General features: G+C 40.7%; 1 protein-coding gene across 6 annotated transcripts in view; it reads left to right on the top strand.

Moving 5' to 3' along the window:
* Positions 1–19,740, top strand: part of GAREM1 (GRB2 associated regulator of MAPK1 subtype 1) — a 102,832-nt gene that overhangs the window by 58,220 nt on the left and 24,872 nt on the right. For 5 of the 6 annotated variants that reach the window (XM_419182.7, XM_025147918.3, XM_015282607.4 and 2 more), the window contains one exon: positions 18,516–18,646. The exons of the other annotated variant lie outside the window; for it this stretch is intronic. In XM_419182.7, the coding sequence (XP_419182.2) occupies positions 18,516–18,646 (131 nt within the window). The remainder of the gene's footprint in view (positions 1–18,515; positions 18,647–19,740) is intronic. 6 annotated transcript variants of the gene reach the window in all.

Here is a 19,740-nt window from a genome sequence, read left to right as displayed (position 1 = left end):
GGTGGGAATTTCTTTCTGGAATACCGTAGGTGCTTTTATATTTCTTTCTTTATCACAAGATTTGTAAGGAGGAATATAAATCTGGGTGAGTCATGGCAGATCAGCAAGCTTTCGTTGGCTGTGATCTGAAATGTCTCTGATGAACCTTAAAACCTTGTGATGATGTAAATACAACTGTCCCCTAGGCTGCGGTGGGTGCTAATGAGCTGTGTTAAGCAGACACTTTGTGCCTTCATCCCCAGCCTTCACCCAACATCCAGCTAGGGGTATGCTCCCTGTGCTAGCAACTGTCTCTCTTACGAAAAACTAAGAAATCTCCAAGAGTGGAAAATACTACATACAAAGTTGCACCGGCCCTTAGCAGGGATGCAGCGTTGTATCCTAATGGGACTAAAACCAGTTATTTGCTTTATTCATTTCAAAATTGTCCTTCTATCGCCTGTATACAACGTGATAGTTCAAGTGGCAGCGGAGACTTTAGAGGGCTGTATTGTGCTGAACAGAATGAAGGCTGTTCTCCAAAGCCTGTTCACTGCTACACAGGGTCCATCTATACTGAGCAAAAAAGAATAAGTAACAACAGATTAGTTGTGCAGGGAACCACTAAATACGTTGTCTATATGGAAGATTTGGGCCTTTTTTCAACATTGTATTCATCTACTTCTGAAAAGATCTCCCTTCCCCCACCACTGTTTGTGACCCCGCACCTTATTTTTCCTCTTCATGATTTTTTTTGGTTTGGTTTGTTTACGAAGGTTTAATGTGCTGGAGGTGGCTGGATATTTTTCTCATTAAAATTTATGCTTCGCGTACTTACCAGGTCAGCAAACTGGCTAAATAAAAGCAAGAAGGATTTAGCAGAGTCTGAGCCAGCCATTTACAAATAAATCTCTTGGGATCTCTAATCGCTAGCGAATCTAGCAATCATTTTGATTTGAAGGGAGATTACAGATTATAAATATTCTATAAATCTACTTTTAGCTTCAACGCTGTTACGCAAAAGCAAAGGATTCAGTGCTGCTTCTTGATCCTTTCCCACCTCTTGCAGCAGCCTGGGAAGATTCAGTTTGCAGCTCTGCATGCTTTTGGCAGGAGGTGTTTGAGTGCTCTAATGGACACACTGACAGCAGCCTTCTCTGAAGTCTCAAGCTGCTGCTAGCATGCACACTGGTACTCTTGGATGTACAGATGCAAGCCGTACTGGGATTCAGGTTCATGGAAGGCACTCAAACCCGAAAAGTTGGATTAAAAAACTTCCTATTCTCCTCATCACCCCCTCAACGTTTTTGTGGTGATTTTTGTTGGGTTTATTTATTTAATTAATTAATTTTGGAGGAATGACAGTATCAAACATATCTGGGATATAAACCTTAGACAAGTGCAAATGAATAAGCGTCTATAATTAAGGATAGGAGAAATGTAAAAGTATTTCTACACTATCCGTACCTTGTGCATGAGAAAACCTGTCAGTGTTGTAGCATGTAACACAGTGGTACAGAAGTGAAGAAAACCACAAAATGAGGCAGTGGAAAGAGTTTGCCTGGTAAACTCTTAATTTGTATAAATGGATATTTCAAGCTTTCATGGCTGTTTGTCTTACAATAAGTTTGTATACTTGTGCTGAGATTCCCACTGAGGATAGAGCAGTGCCCACAGACTACTGAAAATCTTTTACTCATCCTTCTGACTTGCTCTTGCACCTGGTAAGATTACATGCTTTGCTCTTGTTTGTCATCATTCTCCTTGGCACAAGGCTCTCAAATGACAAGGAAAATTGCAAGGGTAAATTTATGTAGGAAGAATCGAATTATTGGTAAGAGACAGTGGTCTTCATGGATGAATTTACTTTCCCCTGTTATGTCTACCCTTGTTCTTTTCCAGAATTTCACATAGCCTGCTCCTGACAGTGAGAAATTGTGCAGGAACCCAATGGAACACAGAAGCTTTAAGAATTCACAGCAGCATCCTTTAGTTCTGCCTTTTACTCTGTTCCCTCTGTTACTCTGTCTGTATTCCTGAGTTGCTGCTTTATCCCCTGCAGTTGTGACTGCAGTTGACTTGCTCCCCAAACATCTTTTTCTCAACATTTAAAAAATAAAATGTCCTAAATTAATGTAATTGTTGTAAAACAAAGCTAACATGGAGGGAGTGGGGCAGACAGTCCAGTGATGTGCATTTCCCTAAAACCTTCATAGTGTGGTAGTACTTAAATATTTGAAGTACAATTCTGAAATGTTACTGACATTTAGCTGGGGTAAAAGTGTTGAGGTTTGCCTACAAATACTATCTGCATATCTGTCAGTGTAATGTTTGCTCTTCTTACTATTCTTTCTGCCCTCTTTAAGCTATTTCAGTGGCTTCTGGCTTTTGCTCTTGATATACAAATAAATCTTTGACACTGATCCTCCTTTTGATTCTTCCCATCGGTCCTGATGCCAAATGAAACAGAACTCCCGTGCACGTAACAGCATAACTACATCTCTGCTCCTGCAGGGGTGAGTTGCAGCGTAGCCCTTGCCTTGCTACCAGTCTTTAGGAGATTCTGTCTTGAAGTCAGAAGTCAGAAGAGCCCGGAAAGCCAAGAACGAGCTCCTTGAGACCTGTCTCCAAGGCACCAGCTCTGGCACCCAGGGCAAGGAGAAAAGCAGGGCAGAGGATGAATTGTGGCTTGCCCCTTCCACAGCTTTGTGTAAGGCTTTGAACCCTGCCCTAAGGGCAGGCAGCGTGCCCCTGCAAGGCAGGGTGTTCTAACAATACCCTTCCTTGTGCTGTCTGCCTTCTACACAACTGCAAAATCAAGGCTTATCCTGTAAATTGCCTGGTGAGAAGGAACCCCCTTCTGGTGTAAGAATGATTTCCTACTCTGCTTGATGAATGACTCCGAAATAAAGTACTTTAATTTTTAGAAAACTGTCGACCCTGAAAGGATTGAGCTATTATTTTAATTACTGTAATGAACAAACACTACTTGGAAGTCATTAAAAGAACATATACATAGCTCCAGATCCTGCTGCCTGATGTGTATTGATGAAACATTTCTTTAACCAGAGGGATGCAGGTTAATTTTTCTCTGCTACATCGACAACAGTGTGCGTAAGACATTTTGCTGTTGCTTTGTATTGCATTTCCATCACCAGGAAATTTATCGTCAAATACAGGCTATTAGTGTAAGTATGGGTGAGCATTGTAAGTGAAAGTACATAAAGGCTCTTCATAGAAGTTTGAAATCAGCTGGCAGAATTAACTTTGTTATGCCATCTTTTCATGGAAATACTAACCCAATGAAACTCACAGGACCATACTGAGTTTGGTTTGAAGTGTTTTCTTGATTTGGTTTTGGTTGGTTGGTTTTGGGTGTTGATTTTTTTTTATTATTATTATTTTTGTTAATTTGTTTGTTTGGTTTGGTTTTTTTAATTGAAAGACTTCTCAAATCCACAGTGGAAATAGAAAATGGTACCACACAATAACTGGTGACTGCAAGCATGTGCATCTCCTGCCCTGCTGGATTTGAAGTTTGGACTTCCATCTTGCTTCTCATCTTCACGGTTCCCTGACCATAACATTGTGTACTGGGCAAAAAGATTGATTCTGTAGCTGGGAGAGACTAGATTTAAATCATCAGCTGAAATGAATGGAATGAAAGAGGTGTGTAGTAGGAATACAAGTTGCTTACCAGTTTGTGAGTTTATCCAGACCTGTCTGGGGGCGCTGGGTCTGTATGCATGCATCTTTTCTGTGGGTGGCAAAGCACTGAGAAGGCATCTCGGAATAGTTCTGCTGAAGAAAAGTAGTAACTCCCACACTTCAGATCTGCACAAGAGGCAGAAAAGTTTAATCAAATTGCTGAAGACAGAACTGGTCTGTGCACTCAGCAGAATAGGTTTCATAGGAAGTTTAAGATCCTTTGGAAAGCGACTGCTGAAAAAAAAAAAAGACAAGAAAATGGCCAGTGTAAAGTGAAAAGGAGATGAAGAGTGCAGACTTGTGTTCTTCCTTCAGAAAATTAATCTGTTGGTGCAAATTTGTGTTTAAAAAAAAAAAAAAAAGGTTTTTTAAAATCAAATTCCTACTCATGTCGTTCTCCTCAGTGTAGCTATTGTTCAGCTGATGGGAGCTGGAGTGCTGTGCTTTGCCCAGGCCTTCCTGATGGGCAGCTCCTGAGGATGATGGGTGAGCTGATCCAACAGAAACGCCGTCGATTCTATGTCTTTAAGTTGCATATGTGCAGTATTTCTACACATTTTCTCAAGGAGACAGCTGGAACTGCTGAGCTCACACTATAGGTTTGGAGGAATTGCTCAATGAGGACTGAGATCCCAACTGTGGACTTTAAAGAAGAAGCTGAAGTACAATTATGGGGGGAAAAAAAGACATTATTTATTATCACCCTAGTGCCTTCATCTGTATGGTAAGGGCTGTCATTCTAACAGGTTGTTACTATTCAGAGATTGAACTCTGCTGTAAAGATAGATCAGACAACCCAGTGCTTGCTTAGTTTCCCTCTCGCAATTTCCATCAACACTGCTTGAGTTCAGCCATGGAGGAGGAATCGGATTTCAAAAGGAGAGTGAAGATCTCATTTTCAGACAGAGTTTGGGTATCAAAAGCGGAAACATGTTAGAAAGCTTGGTATTATGACTTCTATGTATGGTATAATTTTTCAGTAGGAAGTGTCATTACATTATCTGGAGTTCCTAGATTAGCTCCTAATGCTCTCTGCTATAATTTTGCGTGAAGACGTTAATTGTATGGGCTTGTTATTTCTGTTACGTGTAAGCTGCTAATTATAGAGTTATTCTGTTTTTGAAGGTAGTATCTGGTTCAATTTATTTTTGTTGGTCATTATAGAGTGATGTGCTATATGGTCACAGATAAACTTATCCTCTATTATTATCACTCTGGGGACAGTGCCTGTTATTTTTTGTAAAGTTTTTTTTAATACTAGAAGAAGAAAAATCATTTATGGAGGCATAGATTTCTTGACTGTACGCTTTATACTTTGGTAGGAAATTTTGGTCATACTGATTTCCAGGTGTGCTACTTCTAGAGGAGAGTCAAGGGTGGTATTTTCAACACACTGGTTTGCTTGCTTTTCATTTTCTTCGAGGTAATATAATTCTTTGTGAGGGAAAGGGCGCACAGGAGTATGGGCTCATGATGTTTGAAAGGGAAGAAGTAAGTAACATAAAGGGCAATGCTAAACCTTCAGCTCTGCGAAAAGATGAGAGTAGGCTTCACACATCAGCTCTCTGACGTGGCCTTAGACTTAGCTCTGGTAAACCCTGAAAGTGAGACACTTCAGGTCTGCCCACAGAGCACAATGAATGTTTAAGCTCACAGCATGTACCGACTTGCCTGATTTACAATAACAAGGAGGCGGCAGCAGCTCAGTGTGTGGCAGCTACCAAGGTTTGCCTGCCTGGAGTCTCTGGAAGGCTGACTGCAGTGCTGAGGATTAAACCCTGAGCTGCCCTGTCTGCATGGCTGCTGTCAGGCCTGCTAGTTCAAGGAGGCAGATGTCTGTGATAATGTACGCAGCGCTTGTATGCCTTCAGTCTGTTCAGATACACCAGTCATCTTCTCTGCTGTGGAAAGTAGCCGCCTTCCTATCATATTGTAGATGTTTGTGGCCTTGTGGTCTTGGGCTATTGTAAGGCTCATTTAATGTCAATCGGATGGAAAGTGCAGAGTGGTTTCCTGACTTCTGTCCAAGAAAAATCTTGGGTCAGCTGGCATACAGTTTTTTGAAAGTTGGCTCAGCTGCGTTTTCCTGGAGCCGACAGCTGAGATGTGTGATCAGCCATGAAGTGCTTGTACCAAGCAGGAGTACAACACCTAGGGTATGGTGAAGAATAACCCATAGATATTCAGGTATTCAGCAACTTGAACAATTCAGCATTAAGAGCCGTTGGGAAAGCTTGTGTGTTGTCCTCAAAGAACAAACAATTGCAAGGAAGAAAGGTGAAGACTCTGAAATTAAACATTTTGACATCCATCAGTCGGAGAGCTTCTTGCTGATAATGTGACGTAGGGATATGACTGTATTTGACTTAGCTGAGCTGATCACTGTCTTTTAGGGACTGAACTAAATGTGTTGTATATCAGTTTAGTTAAATGACCAGTGAAACTGTATGCTGATAAGCCTATTATCTATAGCTCCATATGTCCAGGCAGTGGAAGCTGTACCTATGACTACTTCCTGTGAACACAGTACCACTGGCCAAGTTTTCTAGTGGGAGATTTTCTAGTGGGAGACTCTTTCAGTGGCAGGGTTTGGTCCCTTCAAGGCAACACAGCATGAAAGACTGCATCCAGTTCTGAGACCCTCAGCACATGACATACACAGACCTGTTAGAGTGGGTCCAGAGGATGGCTGCAAGTGCAATCTGGGAACTGGAGTATTTGTCTAATGAAGACAGGCTGAGAGAGTTGGAGTTATGCAGCCTGAGGAAGAGAGAGGCCCATCTTTTGACAGTTCTGTATTTTTAGTTGCTTCCAGCTTGATTTACCAGTCTTTCTGGTCTCTAAGCATAACCTGGTCTCTCTCTCACAACTTCTCTAGTAAACCAATTCTAAGCGTCTGAAATGCTGTCTTTGTTGTTCTTTTTTTCCCATCCATTGCTTCTTTACCACCTTAAATCTTTGTGCTCACACAAACTACCTAGTATTGATTTAGTTTCATTATTCAATGAATAACTTTTCTTTTTGATACGGAGATATTAACAGTATTTTTCTTGGGCTCAGAGGTAACATCGGTATGACCTCTTTTTAAAGGACAAGTTCTTCCATGGCTGTCTAATGCACAGAATTTCTGTAGAGCATTTGCCACTGATAATGTTAGCTTCTGTAGTTAAAAATTAGTGTGTAATAACGTATCTAGTGATAGTCTAGCATCTGTGAAAGCATGCATGCGTTCAAAGATGAATAGGAGACCAGACACTTTGATAATTACCACTTCACAGCCCTTTCCATGAAAGGCTACAAAATGGAATTGGTACAAAAATGGCTTTTAGCCGGAGATGCCCCAAGCCAGTATTAGAGAAGAGATTTCACTAGAAACACAGATAAGGTATTCACTATAATTTCAGGAAGCATTAGCAATACACAGTATAACTTTTTAAATCATAACTTATCATTTACATGGAGGAAACAAAATCACCTGAGTGGTCTTCTAAAAACACAAAAATTAAAGCACCAGATGTGTAGGCTGTAGTATTTACTTTCTGTCAGGCAGTTTTAGGCCAGGCTGACTCTATTAATGGGTTTCATTTACTCTCAGCAAGCTGACAGACTTAAGAGGGAAAATTTGGCTGAGCGTTCTGTTTCTTTTTCACCGTTTGGATTCAACTATAACCATTTGAACTGCCAAAGAGGGCTTTAGATGATAACCAACTTATTTAAAGTACCTTATTGAAACAAGTAATGAAACAATGTGTGTGACGGAATGCTAAGGAAGATGTGTATCTTGCTTAGATTTCAATTTTAGATTTATTGTCTTTGTTGGCTTTTTAAGGAGAAATGAAAATTAAATGAAGTGATGATGCTGAAGCAGTATGCTCTTATCCACCAACTCTATTCACTCATCTTTCAGCTCATCTGATTTTTTTTTTTTTGTGACGCTTTCACATATGCTGTGAACTTATGCCAGAATGTTCATTCTTAAAAGCTGCCTTCATTCATTTTGTACTGTTACTGAGAGCTTTCTTGACTTTGTAGATAAATTGCACAACCTTGAATCAGCGTTGGGTTGTACTGGAAACCAGATAAATGATTCTGACAGGTTTTACTGCTTTTATACACAGTGATTGAAAAGATGGCTTACCACATGCTGAATACAGGTAGCAAAACACCTTCTCAGCTGAGGTGATGATGTAAACGTGACTGTTGGCTGTAAATAAATGTTAGAAATGTTTGCTGCAAATTACTCTTCATGCTTGCTGGACATTCCAGGGTTATGGACAACAAAATTTTGAGGACATAATTTATTACATGTATTTAATTAGTGATTTTTCAGATTGTTTATCATTTTGGCTTTACAAACATTTAAATTCTTGATAATATAGTTTTAGCTGTAGCATAAGTAGATTTAACACTTATTCAGCTAAGGTCTCTTGCCAAAGCTGGAATCTACTGTGTAAACATGGAGTTTCTTTGGAAATTGGCTTCATTTCAGTTTGAAATACGTTGTCTAATTTGTTCCAGAAGTAAAGTGAACTTTTCTCCGGAATTTGCTCATAATTGCTGGTGGTCAGAGCTATAATAAATTGCATTCACACCCAATTTAAACATTTCATAAATACGTAAGCTAAGATACAGCTTGTTCCAGGCTTTGGGGGGGGTAAGGGAGAGGAAAAAATAAGAGCCATTCCTAACAAAATACTTTTCAGTTGCTTAATAAAAGCAACAGCCTCTCCCTTCTATTGTTGATACGCAAGTGTTGGGAGCTATTAGAGCAACAGGTCTTCTAACAATTTGCATGAAATATTTCAGTAGATTTAAGTTGAGAGGCAGGGTGGGGAAATTCTGAGTTTCTGATAGAGATTGTGAACTATGTGTTTTCAGAGAGTGAATGAGATACGAGCTATGGAATAATGAGACGGTCTATAATGCACAGACGTTCTTTCAGGCTACCAAGCCCAGGCTCTGAAGTCTCTCTCCACATTGATAAAAAATGTCTAACTCTGAATGAAATATGCATATTCTGCCTCATGTAAAGCCCTGTGAGTTACCAAAAGCTGGAACTGCTGACTCAGTCATTGTTCCTGGTTTTTAAAACTCTTCCCATTCAGTTAATTATAAAACCTGTTCCTGAACATGAAACAAAAGCACTTTGTATACAGTATTAGGCTGCATACATTTTAAAGATTTCTGCTGTGTGAATGCTTTTTTTCTTTAGCTTTGTTTATTGCACTGAACATGTCTGCCAGCAGCAGTCTGCATACATGGCTGTCCTTGTCAGCTGGGCTGTTCTACCGCACACCGGCCTACACTCGTACCACGGCCTGCGTAACGCGGAGCGGGGTCAGAACCTGAAGGGCACAAAAGGCTACTCAAGCAGCACGACAGCAATGAATGCAGTTAAAGTCAGGCTGTAGAAATGGAGATTCTAGTGTGGGAGTAGTCAGATGAAAAGGTTCTGTCAGCAAATGAGCAGAAAGAGAAGGTGGTGGGTTTGTGAGTGCAGGCCGTGTCTTTACAGCAGGCATGGCTTGAGTTTTGGTGAGCATTATGTTTATGAAATAAATACAAGCTGCTGCTGAGTTAGACAAAGTTAATGATTAAGCTTAACAGTCATTGCTGTTACTTTAGCAAAAGCTTTGACTTAACAAGATGTAAAAGAATGTGTATGATGTCATTTGGAAAAGCCACTTAGATTCTGTCAAATATGTTCTGAAAGATGACTTCCAAATCCAGCAACTTGTGTAAGGTACAAATTCAGAAGTTGCTTGTTTAGAATCTCTGAAGTCTATGTTGTGACCAAAAGTGTGCTTCTTCATTTCTGCACATCTTCATTTCCTTCCTATAGAGGCACTTCTCTCTCTGAATTTTTAATCAACAAAATGAAGTGATACATACAGTTCAGAGCAGGCTTGGCACAGAGACTGGGACCTGGTGGTTTCTAAATTGCAAAAGTTTGTTTTCCTCAGTGCAGTAAACTTTTGGTCCACAAAAATGATTACTCTCTTTCCAAACTCAGTTATTCTTCTAGGAATGGTGTCTCTTCCATCTTTCCATATAGGATTTCTCCATTGCCACTGGTAGACAAAATTATTTTTGAATGCCGTCTGGTTTTTATTTTAACCTCAAATAAACATCCTCATTTACTTGAGGACATTAGTAATAAGGATGTATATTGAACTACTGTTTGTAAGTACAATCTGTGTTTAAAATACTTTAACTCACTGTTAGTGCACAATCCCTCTTTACCTTTTTCAACATATCGAGACACCAAAAGTAGAATAACGCTAATCAAACTGTGTTTGGACTGTGGAGTACTGCTGCTCTTAAGGAACACTTCACTTTTTCTTTGATACTTCAGTTGCACAAGAAACTTAAGTCTGCTATACCAACCAAGGTGTAAAGAGTTTAAAGGAAGAAATGCTTCTTCCTATGTGGATTTCCCATGAGAAGGTGTCTTCTTGAGGGAGGGACAAGGCTGGGTTTGGAACTTGGAGTCACATGTTATGAACTACAACTGCATCATTGCTGGTGGCAACATCAGCCTAAATAGATGTTAATGAGGAAATCCATGATAAAGGCAGAATTTTTGGTGCAGCTGTGATACAAAATCTCCAGCCCATCTAGTTAATCTGTAACAGGTATTCTAATATGGCCTGTTTGAGCCTGCTTGAACCTTGAAGTATTAATTTCAGATGTTAACAAGGAGTTTATTCTGTTACTCTCATCATAACTTTCTTCTGTGCCTTAATTAAATGTTAATCTATTGTAAACAGCCCTGTTCTTGTAATGACTTGAGACTGTTGTATACTGATGACCTGGGAGGAGATCACCTAGATAAGAGTAAGTTTAAAGACTGACTAAGCCTGTGCTGCCTCTTAACTTTCAATGTATGTAATGCCTTTTGCTGAAATAGGAAAATCTGCATGGGTCAGAACAATGTAAAAAAATAGAATTTACTATTTTAAAAAACATACGCTTATCAATAAATATTAATACTGGAAATCAACGTTCAATTTCCTGGGCTCAATAAGATTTTCTTAAGGGACTTGAATACCATCCAAGGCAAAGTTTGATCCTGAACTTGGTTTCCCATATCTAAACTGAGTCACCACTCCTCAGGTCTGACTTTTAGCTCTGACTCAGCTTTGATGTATCAAGTATAAATGAAAGTGATATATTTGCTCAGAAAGACAAGTGATTTTAAGTACAATAAGAACTGTAGTCACATACTTTTTCACATTTGGTTCTACATCTTTTTCTAGCCTTTCATAGGGAGGACAGTTTCTGGTGGAGGCATCTGTTAGGCAGGGGCACATTGGCTTTACCTTCGTTTCAGATCGTCAATGGTGACAAGCATTTCCAGCAGAGGCTCTCATAAGGATACTGGTTGTCACTGCAGTAATGAGAGTTAACTCTTGGTGACTTAGAATTTTCTTAACTGAGAGGTAAGTGGCAGTCCACTGCAGCTTGAAAAGAATAGCAAGCACATAAGGAAAACTTCTTATCAGACATCTGCTTGTAAATAAAGTCATCTCAACACTGTAATGCAAGCTCTGGATTGTTGTAGCTGGGCTCTCTATAACTTTACTCTCTTGCTCTTGCTGCCTTGTGCTGCAGTCTGAATTAGCTCTGCTGTTCACAAGGAGAGCATGCCATCTTCATGCATGTGTGTTTATGATCTTACTGTTCAACAGGAAACCAGCAATGGCTTTTCTTGGTAGTAATTAAGAAAGTCAGACAGTGCGGTAGTCACCAGACTGCTCTGCATGGCCACTGAAGTGTGTGAACTTGAATGCTGACAGAAAACTGCGTATGGAGCATTCATGGTGTCTGCTGGTAGCATATGGGAAAGGAATGAAATGGTGTTAATTATGAGTTAGATTGATGTTAACCCAGTGAGTAAGTTGAATCTAGTGAACTTCTTACTAGTCCAGACGCTCCAACGTGACCCCATAAAATGGAACATTTCATTGTGGTAATCTAGCATTTATGATGATAATAACTTACTCAACGAAGGGTAGAGGTTAGACTTGTTTCCTGTCTGTCATTTTACATAATCAGTAACCTAAATTTCCCTCTCATACATAATTGGTTACTTAAATCTGCTTTAAACTATCATCAGTCACCAGTTGAACTGATTTGCCTGCCTTATGCCGCCAATACAATCAGATACTTTGTTACGCTGTTTAAGAGTCATAACAGTAAGATTTGGAAAATAGAATGCTAGACAGTACTGTCTCCATTGCTTTAGCAGCTCGGGATTAGAGGTTTAGATGAGAAGTGCAATCGTTGTGTTGCTGTGTAGGGAAACTTGGTTGCATTCCCTCCCTTGATCTCTCCAACCATATGCATATGAGCAGGTGGTGCGTCAGCATGCTGATGCTCTGCTTCGACATGTCTCACTGGGTTCTGATGCTTGACTCATTCTCCTGTGGTTGAATGGGTATTTGTACAGCAGACATAACACGGAGGGGAATAAAGGCATTTAAGGCTTCAAAATCTTGATAATACTTCTGAGAAGTAAAGCTATTCATCTGAAGGGCTCCTTCCCCATGAAACATTGCACAATCTCTGACTGAATGTGCCATTGTGCCTTGCCCTCTGCTTCACAGGGCCATAAGTTTAGCTCCAGTACACTTGATGAATTCTAATTGTATTATGTTTACTTAGATATGTCCCTAGTTCATCTTTCATCTGTTGTTTTTTTTTTTTTTTAATTCATTCCCAACATTTCCAAATGACTGGGGACAGATGGGGACACGGGAAGTACTCTTCTATCCCTTTCCCCTCAAGGAAGAAGTATAGACAGGCGGCTCTTAAAAAGCAGAGACAGTATTTCAAAGCTATTTCATGGTGATTACAATGTAAGATTCAACTGTAGCTTTTCTAGTTTGTGGGCCAGACCTTACCCTTTGGAAGCTGAGAGTCTTGTGTTTCCCTGCTGTATTCTCTACCCTTTTATAACCTCCTGTAGCTTTCAGCAGGCTACAGTACACTAACAAAATTCTTATGAATAACTCAGAAAAACGTCTATCTTTGCACTCTACCTCTCTGCCTTTTTTTATATAGCTCTCAGAAGCTGTTGGTGTGACAGATAAGGGCGAATCTGTACCAGGAAGGGTTTCCTTGCTCTTTATTTGATGAGGGGGTTAACTTACCACCAAATTGTACCCACATCAGTTCGCTGGTAGGTTCCAGTCCAAGGTGGAGTCAGTAGCTTCTTTGATGAGGAACCCTTCTAGATGGAGTAGGGAGCTAGCTTTCCTGTCCTTTCTCTGGGCACTGAGCTTTGAGCCTGTCAGCACAAGTTGACTTGAGGTCTGCCTCAGTTGTTGAAAACAGTATTCTGTAAAAACAGGGTACCATTTGTATTTGCCATTTTCCTCTATAATGAGTCTTTCCTGCCTCAACTGTCTCCTCTACAGTGGAGACCCAGGAGCACTACTGCTCCTAAACACCTAAACTCCAGGGTAAACATCTGTCCTGTGGGGAGCTGGGAATGAGCTCTGGATTTCTGCAAGCTGGAAAATGACAGAAGCAAAGGAAGGCATTAATTTCCTGCTCAATGTTACTTCTGTGTGTCTGCCAAACCATTTGTTATTGATTTAGTGATACGTTCCCATGTTCTAAGTGTTCTTTGGTCTTTCTCCCTTCTCTCAGGTCTAGGCATCTTCAACCGATGCTACACCAGCACTCCTTGAAACACTCAAATGCCACATGTAGGCTCTATGCAGTGACATTTTGGCAATGTCAATTAAAATAAAAAACTGATCGGTAGTTCTTGGCTGGCTGTATTATCTGAAAATTAGGAAGGGGAGAAACAACTCTTGCATATGACATAGTTCATGGAGTAGAGAAGTGAAGAAATAAACTGACATTCTCCCTAGCATCTAGCAAGCTACCTCTGTTTGTCCTCTTTACTCTTTCTTATTTACTCTTTAGGTTTCTGTTATTCAACTCTGCTCACTTATATCAACGATCACCTTTTTGGAGTGGAAGACAGAGTTGTTTCCTATCATTCTGATGCATGGAAAACTAGACAGAAATTGTCTTTTTCCTAAATTGTGGTGATCTGGAAGGCAGAGAGCCTTTTCTCTTTGATTCAAGTCTGTTATTCTTTGAAATACTGAAGTGCAGTCAGCAGTCAACAAATAATATGAAACATAAACCTCTGCAGTACTTTGGCTACCCTGCTGTGCTGTCTGCACATTCTGGAGAAGCACAAGGCTTTGCATGTAGTCTCACATAGAGATGTGAGAGTTGCTAAGTAATCAAAGCTGCTGAAAGACAATACAACTCCTGCCTCCTTAGGGAAACATCTAACAGCGAACGCAATTGAGCAGATGTTTTGGTGATCTTCCATGTTTTCTACTGATGACATATAGCTACTTTTTTTCTTGTTATTTACAGAACAGTCTGATTTTTGTTTTGGAGATACAAGTCAGAGCATTTATAACAGCTGTGCTGTTTGGGTATGAAGGGGAGATTGCTGCTAAGACCAGCAGACCTTACACTGCAGAAATACCTGAATTAGATGCTTTGCAGTCATCCATAAACTTGCAAGAGCCTGAGCAGTGGAAGTGGCCGAAGGGCTTGTTAATGACCTAGGGCAGATCCTGCTCACAAGTGTTCAGCTTCTGGCAAGAGGGAGAATGGACTGATCTTCCTACTCATTTTTAATAAATGCCTCCATAAACTGGGGGATAAGCCCTGGTTTAATTCTTTCTCTGCATTTTATCTTTCCAGATTCATTTCCTTTAGTAGTGAATTTACAGTCTCTGCTGTAAGTACCTTCACACGGAAATAAGATTTCATAATCTGTGTAGATAATATATACTAGAATGAAATTGTTCCAATACTCTGTCTGCCAGAGGCCAGACTGAGAGATAAAGAGATATAAGGCCTGCAGTAGTCATTCATTACTCCCTTGCACTTGGCTGCAAAGGAGTAACCACACTTGCTCAGTGGACCATGCAAATATAACAAATCTCTGGTCCTTCCGAACCTCTGCTGATTTAGTAGAGAAATATTTCATTTTTCTTTCTGTAGCAGCACGAGAGAGGGGGATAGTTCTATAAAGGTGTAGCTTTAGATTTTCTTCAATTTTTTATCACATTCCTAATTAGCATAGTTAAATTGTGTGGTAATTTGTTTAAGCTTGTTGTCAGTTTGGTAAAGTCTCTTGATGGAATCTTGTCTGTTGTGAAGGGTAATAAAACTTCATTTCAGCTTGTAGTCAAGACTTATGTCCATTTGACTTGTGTTTCAGCTATGCTCTTTTTTTTATGGCAGTTTGAGAGACTGGGGAGGAACATAATAAGTAATTGTCTGCTTCCTCCCTGTTACTTACTTGACATCTGGCTCAAAAGTGTCTTGCAGGCCACTCTTCTGCCCTTTTTCTCTCCTCCCAATAGAAAATTTGCCTTTCTCAATGAAGAAATAAATTCCAAAAAAAAAAAGTCTATAGAAAATCCAGAGAATTTTCCAAAGGAAAAGCGTTTTAACATCCAGTCCTGACAGCTTTCATGCACAGAATACTTGATTTCATAACAGGAGATTAATGCTGCCCTTCTATTATGTGCTTTTGGATCTGTATGTACTCCTCTGTAGTCAGCCTTCTCGTGAACTGCCGTATTTTAGCAGTGAAGGCACAGACAGCTTTGTGTTTGTGCAGCTCAGCTAAAGGAAGGGAAGATGACACAGACAGCTACATAGATGGTTCTGAGCATCTCTTTGTACCAAAGCAATACTCCAGCTGATGTTTTTGGTTTTTTTACAAGAACATGTGCAAGCCTGCAGTAGCTAGCAGATCCTTCTCCTAGTTGCTGACAGCCTAAAGCTTTTGTTCTGTGGTGAGGAATTTTGGACTATTTTGTAGAAGTTTGAGTTGTAATGGATGACTGGCTTTTTGTTGCCACCAGACCTACGTATTGTTAAATACATCACAATCATAGTAAAATAATACTAGTACACTTCCAGACAGACTAACTAGAGGACCTAGTATTAAAGACCTCACTCAAACTGCTGGATGAGTATTGATTGGATAATGTTATTGTTCAAGATGATGTTCTTCTCCGTTATTCATATGAATTTGTCACTGTGCTTAACTCAGTTCCCACTCTTGAGCAAGATTTCCCTATTTATTTCTGAACTAGCAAAATGTTATCTCTGCAATATATCACAGTTTCCAACTATTATGTAGCTTCTGTGCAGTATTTTATTCAACTGCATTCTGTACATAAGGGTGTTAAACCACTAGGTTTAGCAGATCTGTCTGAGGTTTCTAGAACTTGCAGTAATTTTGTTTGTTTATTCCTCTGGGGACTTAAAGTATAAAATGCCATTATAAATTGTAATCACAGTTTGCCTCAAATAGCGACTGCAGCTGGGAATCTCACAGATCAAACCCCTAGATCCCAAATTGGGCAATCAAATAGGGTTGCAGCCAGGTGGCTGTGCCATTAGCTGAAGAGGGGCAATGGTGCTCCCTGTGGAGCAATTCCAAAGCAATAGGAGTGAGCTACAGCCAGTAGTTAACCCACAGAGAACACTGTGACAACTTCTGTCAAATGGGAAAACATGTCATCCCTAGTGACTGTATGGAATACTGTCATTGGCTCTGTGCTCCAGAGTGGATGTTTCTCTGTGCTATCAGGCACTCCCTGGTGCCACACTTAATCTCTGCTGCTGCGTGATGTCTTGGCACATGTAGGTGAAGGTCTTCCATCACTTGGTTCGTGCACTCTCCTGAAATTCCTTCGTAGGAGATGTGTGTGTCTGGAAGGAGGAGGACCTGCAGACCTGAAGAGTGCATCTGACTCCGAGTTAGGAAGTGGCTGACAGGGAAGTCCCAAAACCAGAACTACACTGTCTATGTGTAGTGACTGGAGGATTAAAAAGCCTAGTTCTTCTCCCTTCATCTCTCCCTCTCTGTCTCTTACCAACAACGCAGATTCCAGCTTCTCTTGCCAGAGCACCTCTCTGCTTGTTTTGTGGAGGTGCAGTCTGCATGGTTCCTCCTTGATTGCTTTGCACCAAAATGGGCTGCACGATGCTGATACATTTCTACTAAGTATCTAAGGGGTTCTTTTCAAATGCTCATCTGCTGTAGATTTCTTACGGCTACCTGTAGTGCCTGGCAGGCACAGCCTCATCACTCCTGAAATTTCTGCTCTTAATGTTGGAGGCACTGTAAAGCCTGTGAAAGAAGAAGTTGCCAGGATTTTTTCAGGTTGGGTGTCTGTTTATGTTAAAACTTTTAGATACCTTCAGGAAACAATTAAATTTACAGGGTAGAAATTTAGAGCTACTAAGCTAAAACCTTTGCTCTGCTCTGGGCATGCTTGAGCCCCAGGTTCCTTGGCACCAAGGCAGAGCTTTGGTCTAATGTGGTGAAACCATCCCTGCAGTGTGTGACAGCAGTGTGGTTCACTACAGGAACGACATCACCAGGTCAGACCAAAGGTTTGCCTGTTCCTGCAACAGGAACAGTAGCATTGATCTCCGAAGTACTTGAGCTGGCTTGGCTGAACTTCAAATGATGGTGTGTCCGGAAGCAGACACGGAGTTAGAAAAACACACAGCTGAATTTTGAAGTGCAGTGATTTATTAAACAGTTGCAAAACAGCACATGGGAGATGATGACAGCATCTTTAGCTGTTCGGTACGGGTGAATCCTCTGAACGTGTCTGGTGGGATATGTAGGAGAAACAGTGTGTGGTGCACAAAAATGCTGAAGGAGTGGGAATATTTCTGTAGGTGGCTGACATGTATTGGATGAATTTTCATGAAGTTGAGCGCTGTGAGCAATAAGCCAGTGCCTGGGTGCATTGCTAATTTTAAAATAAGATTTACAGAAGATGCACAAACCTTTTTTTAGTTGGATTTAGTAGATTTTAGTTGGACTTCTACTCATTTTCTTGAGTTGCTCCTTACAAGGAGGCCCGCTATGCTGTTCTCTCACTGAGATCATCCTTTAGCCTAGTAGTAGTTAATGTTGGTAGTTAACGTTTCTAAATTTGGGGACATCGCTGTGCTGATTTGTCACAGAAACAGCAACATATGTGCCTGAGTTTTTGTTATGCCTGTATTTATAAAACAAACTTCTAAACTTGGTGTTTGTTACGCACAAGAGCAATTGCTCCTTGGTGCTGGTCCTTGCCTCCCACAACGCTGAAAACATGGGAGAAAGCAACAAATGATTCCTCCTAACGCTCGTCTGAGGCTGACCACCTTCGAAAGGATTTTATAGGTGTATCATTTGGTTTCTTGCAGTGTTGAAGTTCTCAGAGGGCTTAGCTTGGAATTAAGCACTAGGTGCTGTTCCACACTGTTCCACTGTTAGGAAAGCCTGGGGGAAAAGGATAGTAGCCTCACATTCTTTCATAGCCTTTTGATGACACTAAAATATATACTTCAAAAAAACATGTGTTTACTGTTTGGGGTTTTATAGTACTGGGTGTGTTTTCCCTCTGTAATGCTTCTATTATTAGGGGCCGAACATGTTATCTGTACAGATACTATTGCAGTGATTTAAGTACATAAACACAGAAGCCTCAATGGTTATTTACTGTTTCTAGACAGCATGCGATGAAAGGATCTTTTAAAATTTGCAGCTCCCTCACATTCTTTTTGCTCTGCCCTGGTGAAACTGGGTGTCCTTCACGGCAGGTTCAGAAGGCTCTTTGCAATCTTTCGTTTTGTACTTTGGCTGCTAATAACCGGAAAAATTGACCGAGGAAAACAGTGAAGAAGTTGAGCCAGCAGTTGCCACAGTGACAGTTGTCCAATGTAAATATCTTACAACTCTTCTGTTTATCATCTGTTTTCAGGGCAGTTTAAGCTGCTGGAACAAGACCGAGATATTAAGGAGCCAGTGCAGTATTTTAACAGTGTGGAGGAGGTGGCTAAAGCATTTCCTGAACGAGTTTACGTCATGGAGGAAATAACATTCAACGTTAAGGTAGTCCTTGAATAAATATTTATCTCTGTCTCAATGATTAACTGTTACAACCTTTATATACATGGCAAGCGAGCAACAGCGCTGTGTGGGAAGTGTGATTTTTGAGACAAACGGGTCTTTAGTTCTGCCTTGTGTGGCGGTGCTCTTCGGGATCATTTTTGCAGTGCTAAATCAACACGTCCTAGAAGGGCTGTTCTATCCTATGGCACTTCAGGGAGCAGTCCTGATGATGCATCCCATAATTCATCTAATTGGTATGTTGCTGCCAGATTTTAAACAAATGTTGTTTGTTGCCCCCTTTGTCCTCCCACTTCCAGCAGTTTGAATTTTATTTTCTGGTAAGCAGCAGCTGCTCAAATCCCTGTCCAGAAAGCCTTATTCTCGGAGAGCGTGTAGAGTGAAACGATGGTGTTGCTTCTCTCAAAATTACCGCAGAAAGTGTCATTGTGAATAGAAGAAAAAAATAGAAAAGATGGCCTTGTTCTGTGTGTATGTATTGATGCATGCACACTTCTTGGGCTCATCTTTGGATCATAGAATCATAGAATGGCTAAGGTTGGAAAAGACCCACAGGATCATCCAGTCCAACCATTCGCCCTTCACCAATGGTTCCCGCTAAACCATGTCCCTCAACACAACATCCAAACGCTCTTTGAACACCACCAGGCTCGGTGACTCCACCACCTCTCTGGGCAGCCCATTCCAGTGCCTGACCACCCTTTCAGAGAAGTAGTACCAGCAATGCCAGAAGAGGGCTTTGCGTCTCCAAACTACAGTGTTATGGCATGAAGCAATGGTAACAGAACATGTTCATCACCCTTGTCTTACTTGTATTTCCTGGAGGACACCTATGCAGAGTAGGTCAGTTCTGGCAAGAGCAGAACAGCATCCCAGAGCTGGGATGCAGTGGAGTGTATTTGCATTGTGTACAGAAGAGACTGGATGATGCTGCTAGTGCAAAACCAGTATAGAGTTTCCCACTCCCAGGTGTAGTAGTGTGTTTGTTTTTTTTTTTTTATAACCCACATATATTTTAATGGCTTCTTCTCTTTCTTGCACTGCTAGAGTTGGAGGACATCAGCTAGACTCAGTTT

The sequence above is a fragment of the Gallus gallus genome, chromosome 2 (genome assembly GCF_016699485.2).
Source record: "Gallus gallus isolate bGalGal1 chromosome 2, bGalGal1.mat.broiler.GRCg7b, whole genome shotgun sequence".
NCBI lineage: Eukaryota > Metazoa > Chordata > Aves > Galliformes > Phasianidae > Gallus > Gallus gallus.
Note: the sequence above shows the minus strand (reverse complement) of the source record. Positions and strands in the feature narration are given on the sequence as shown.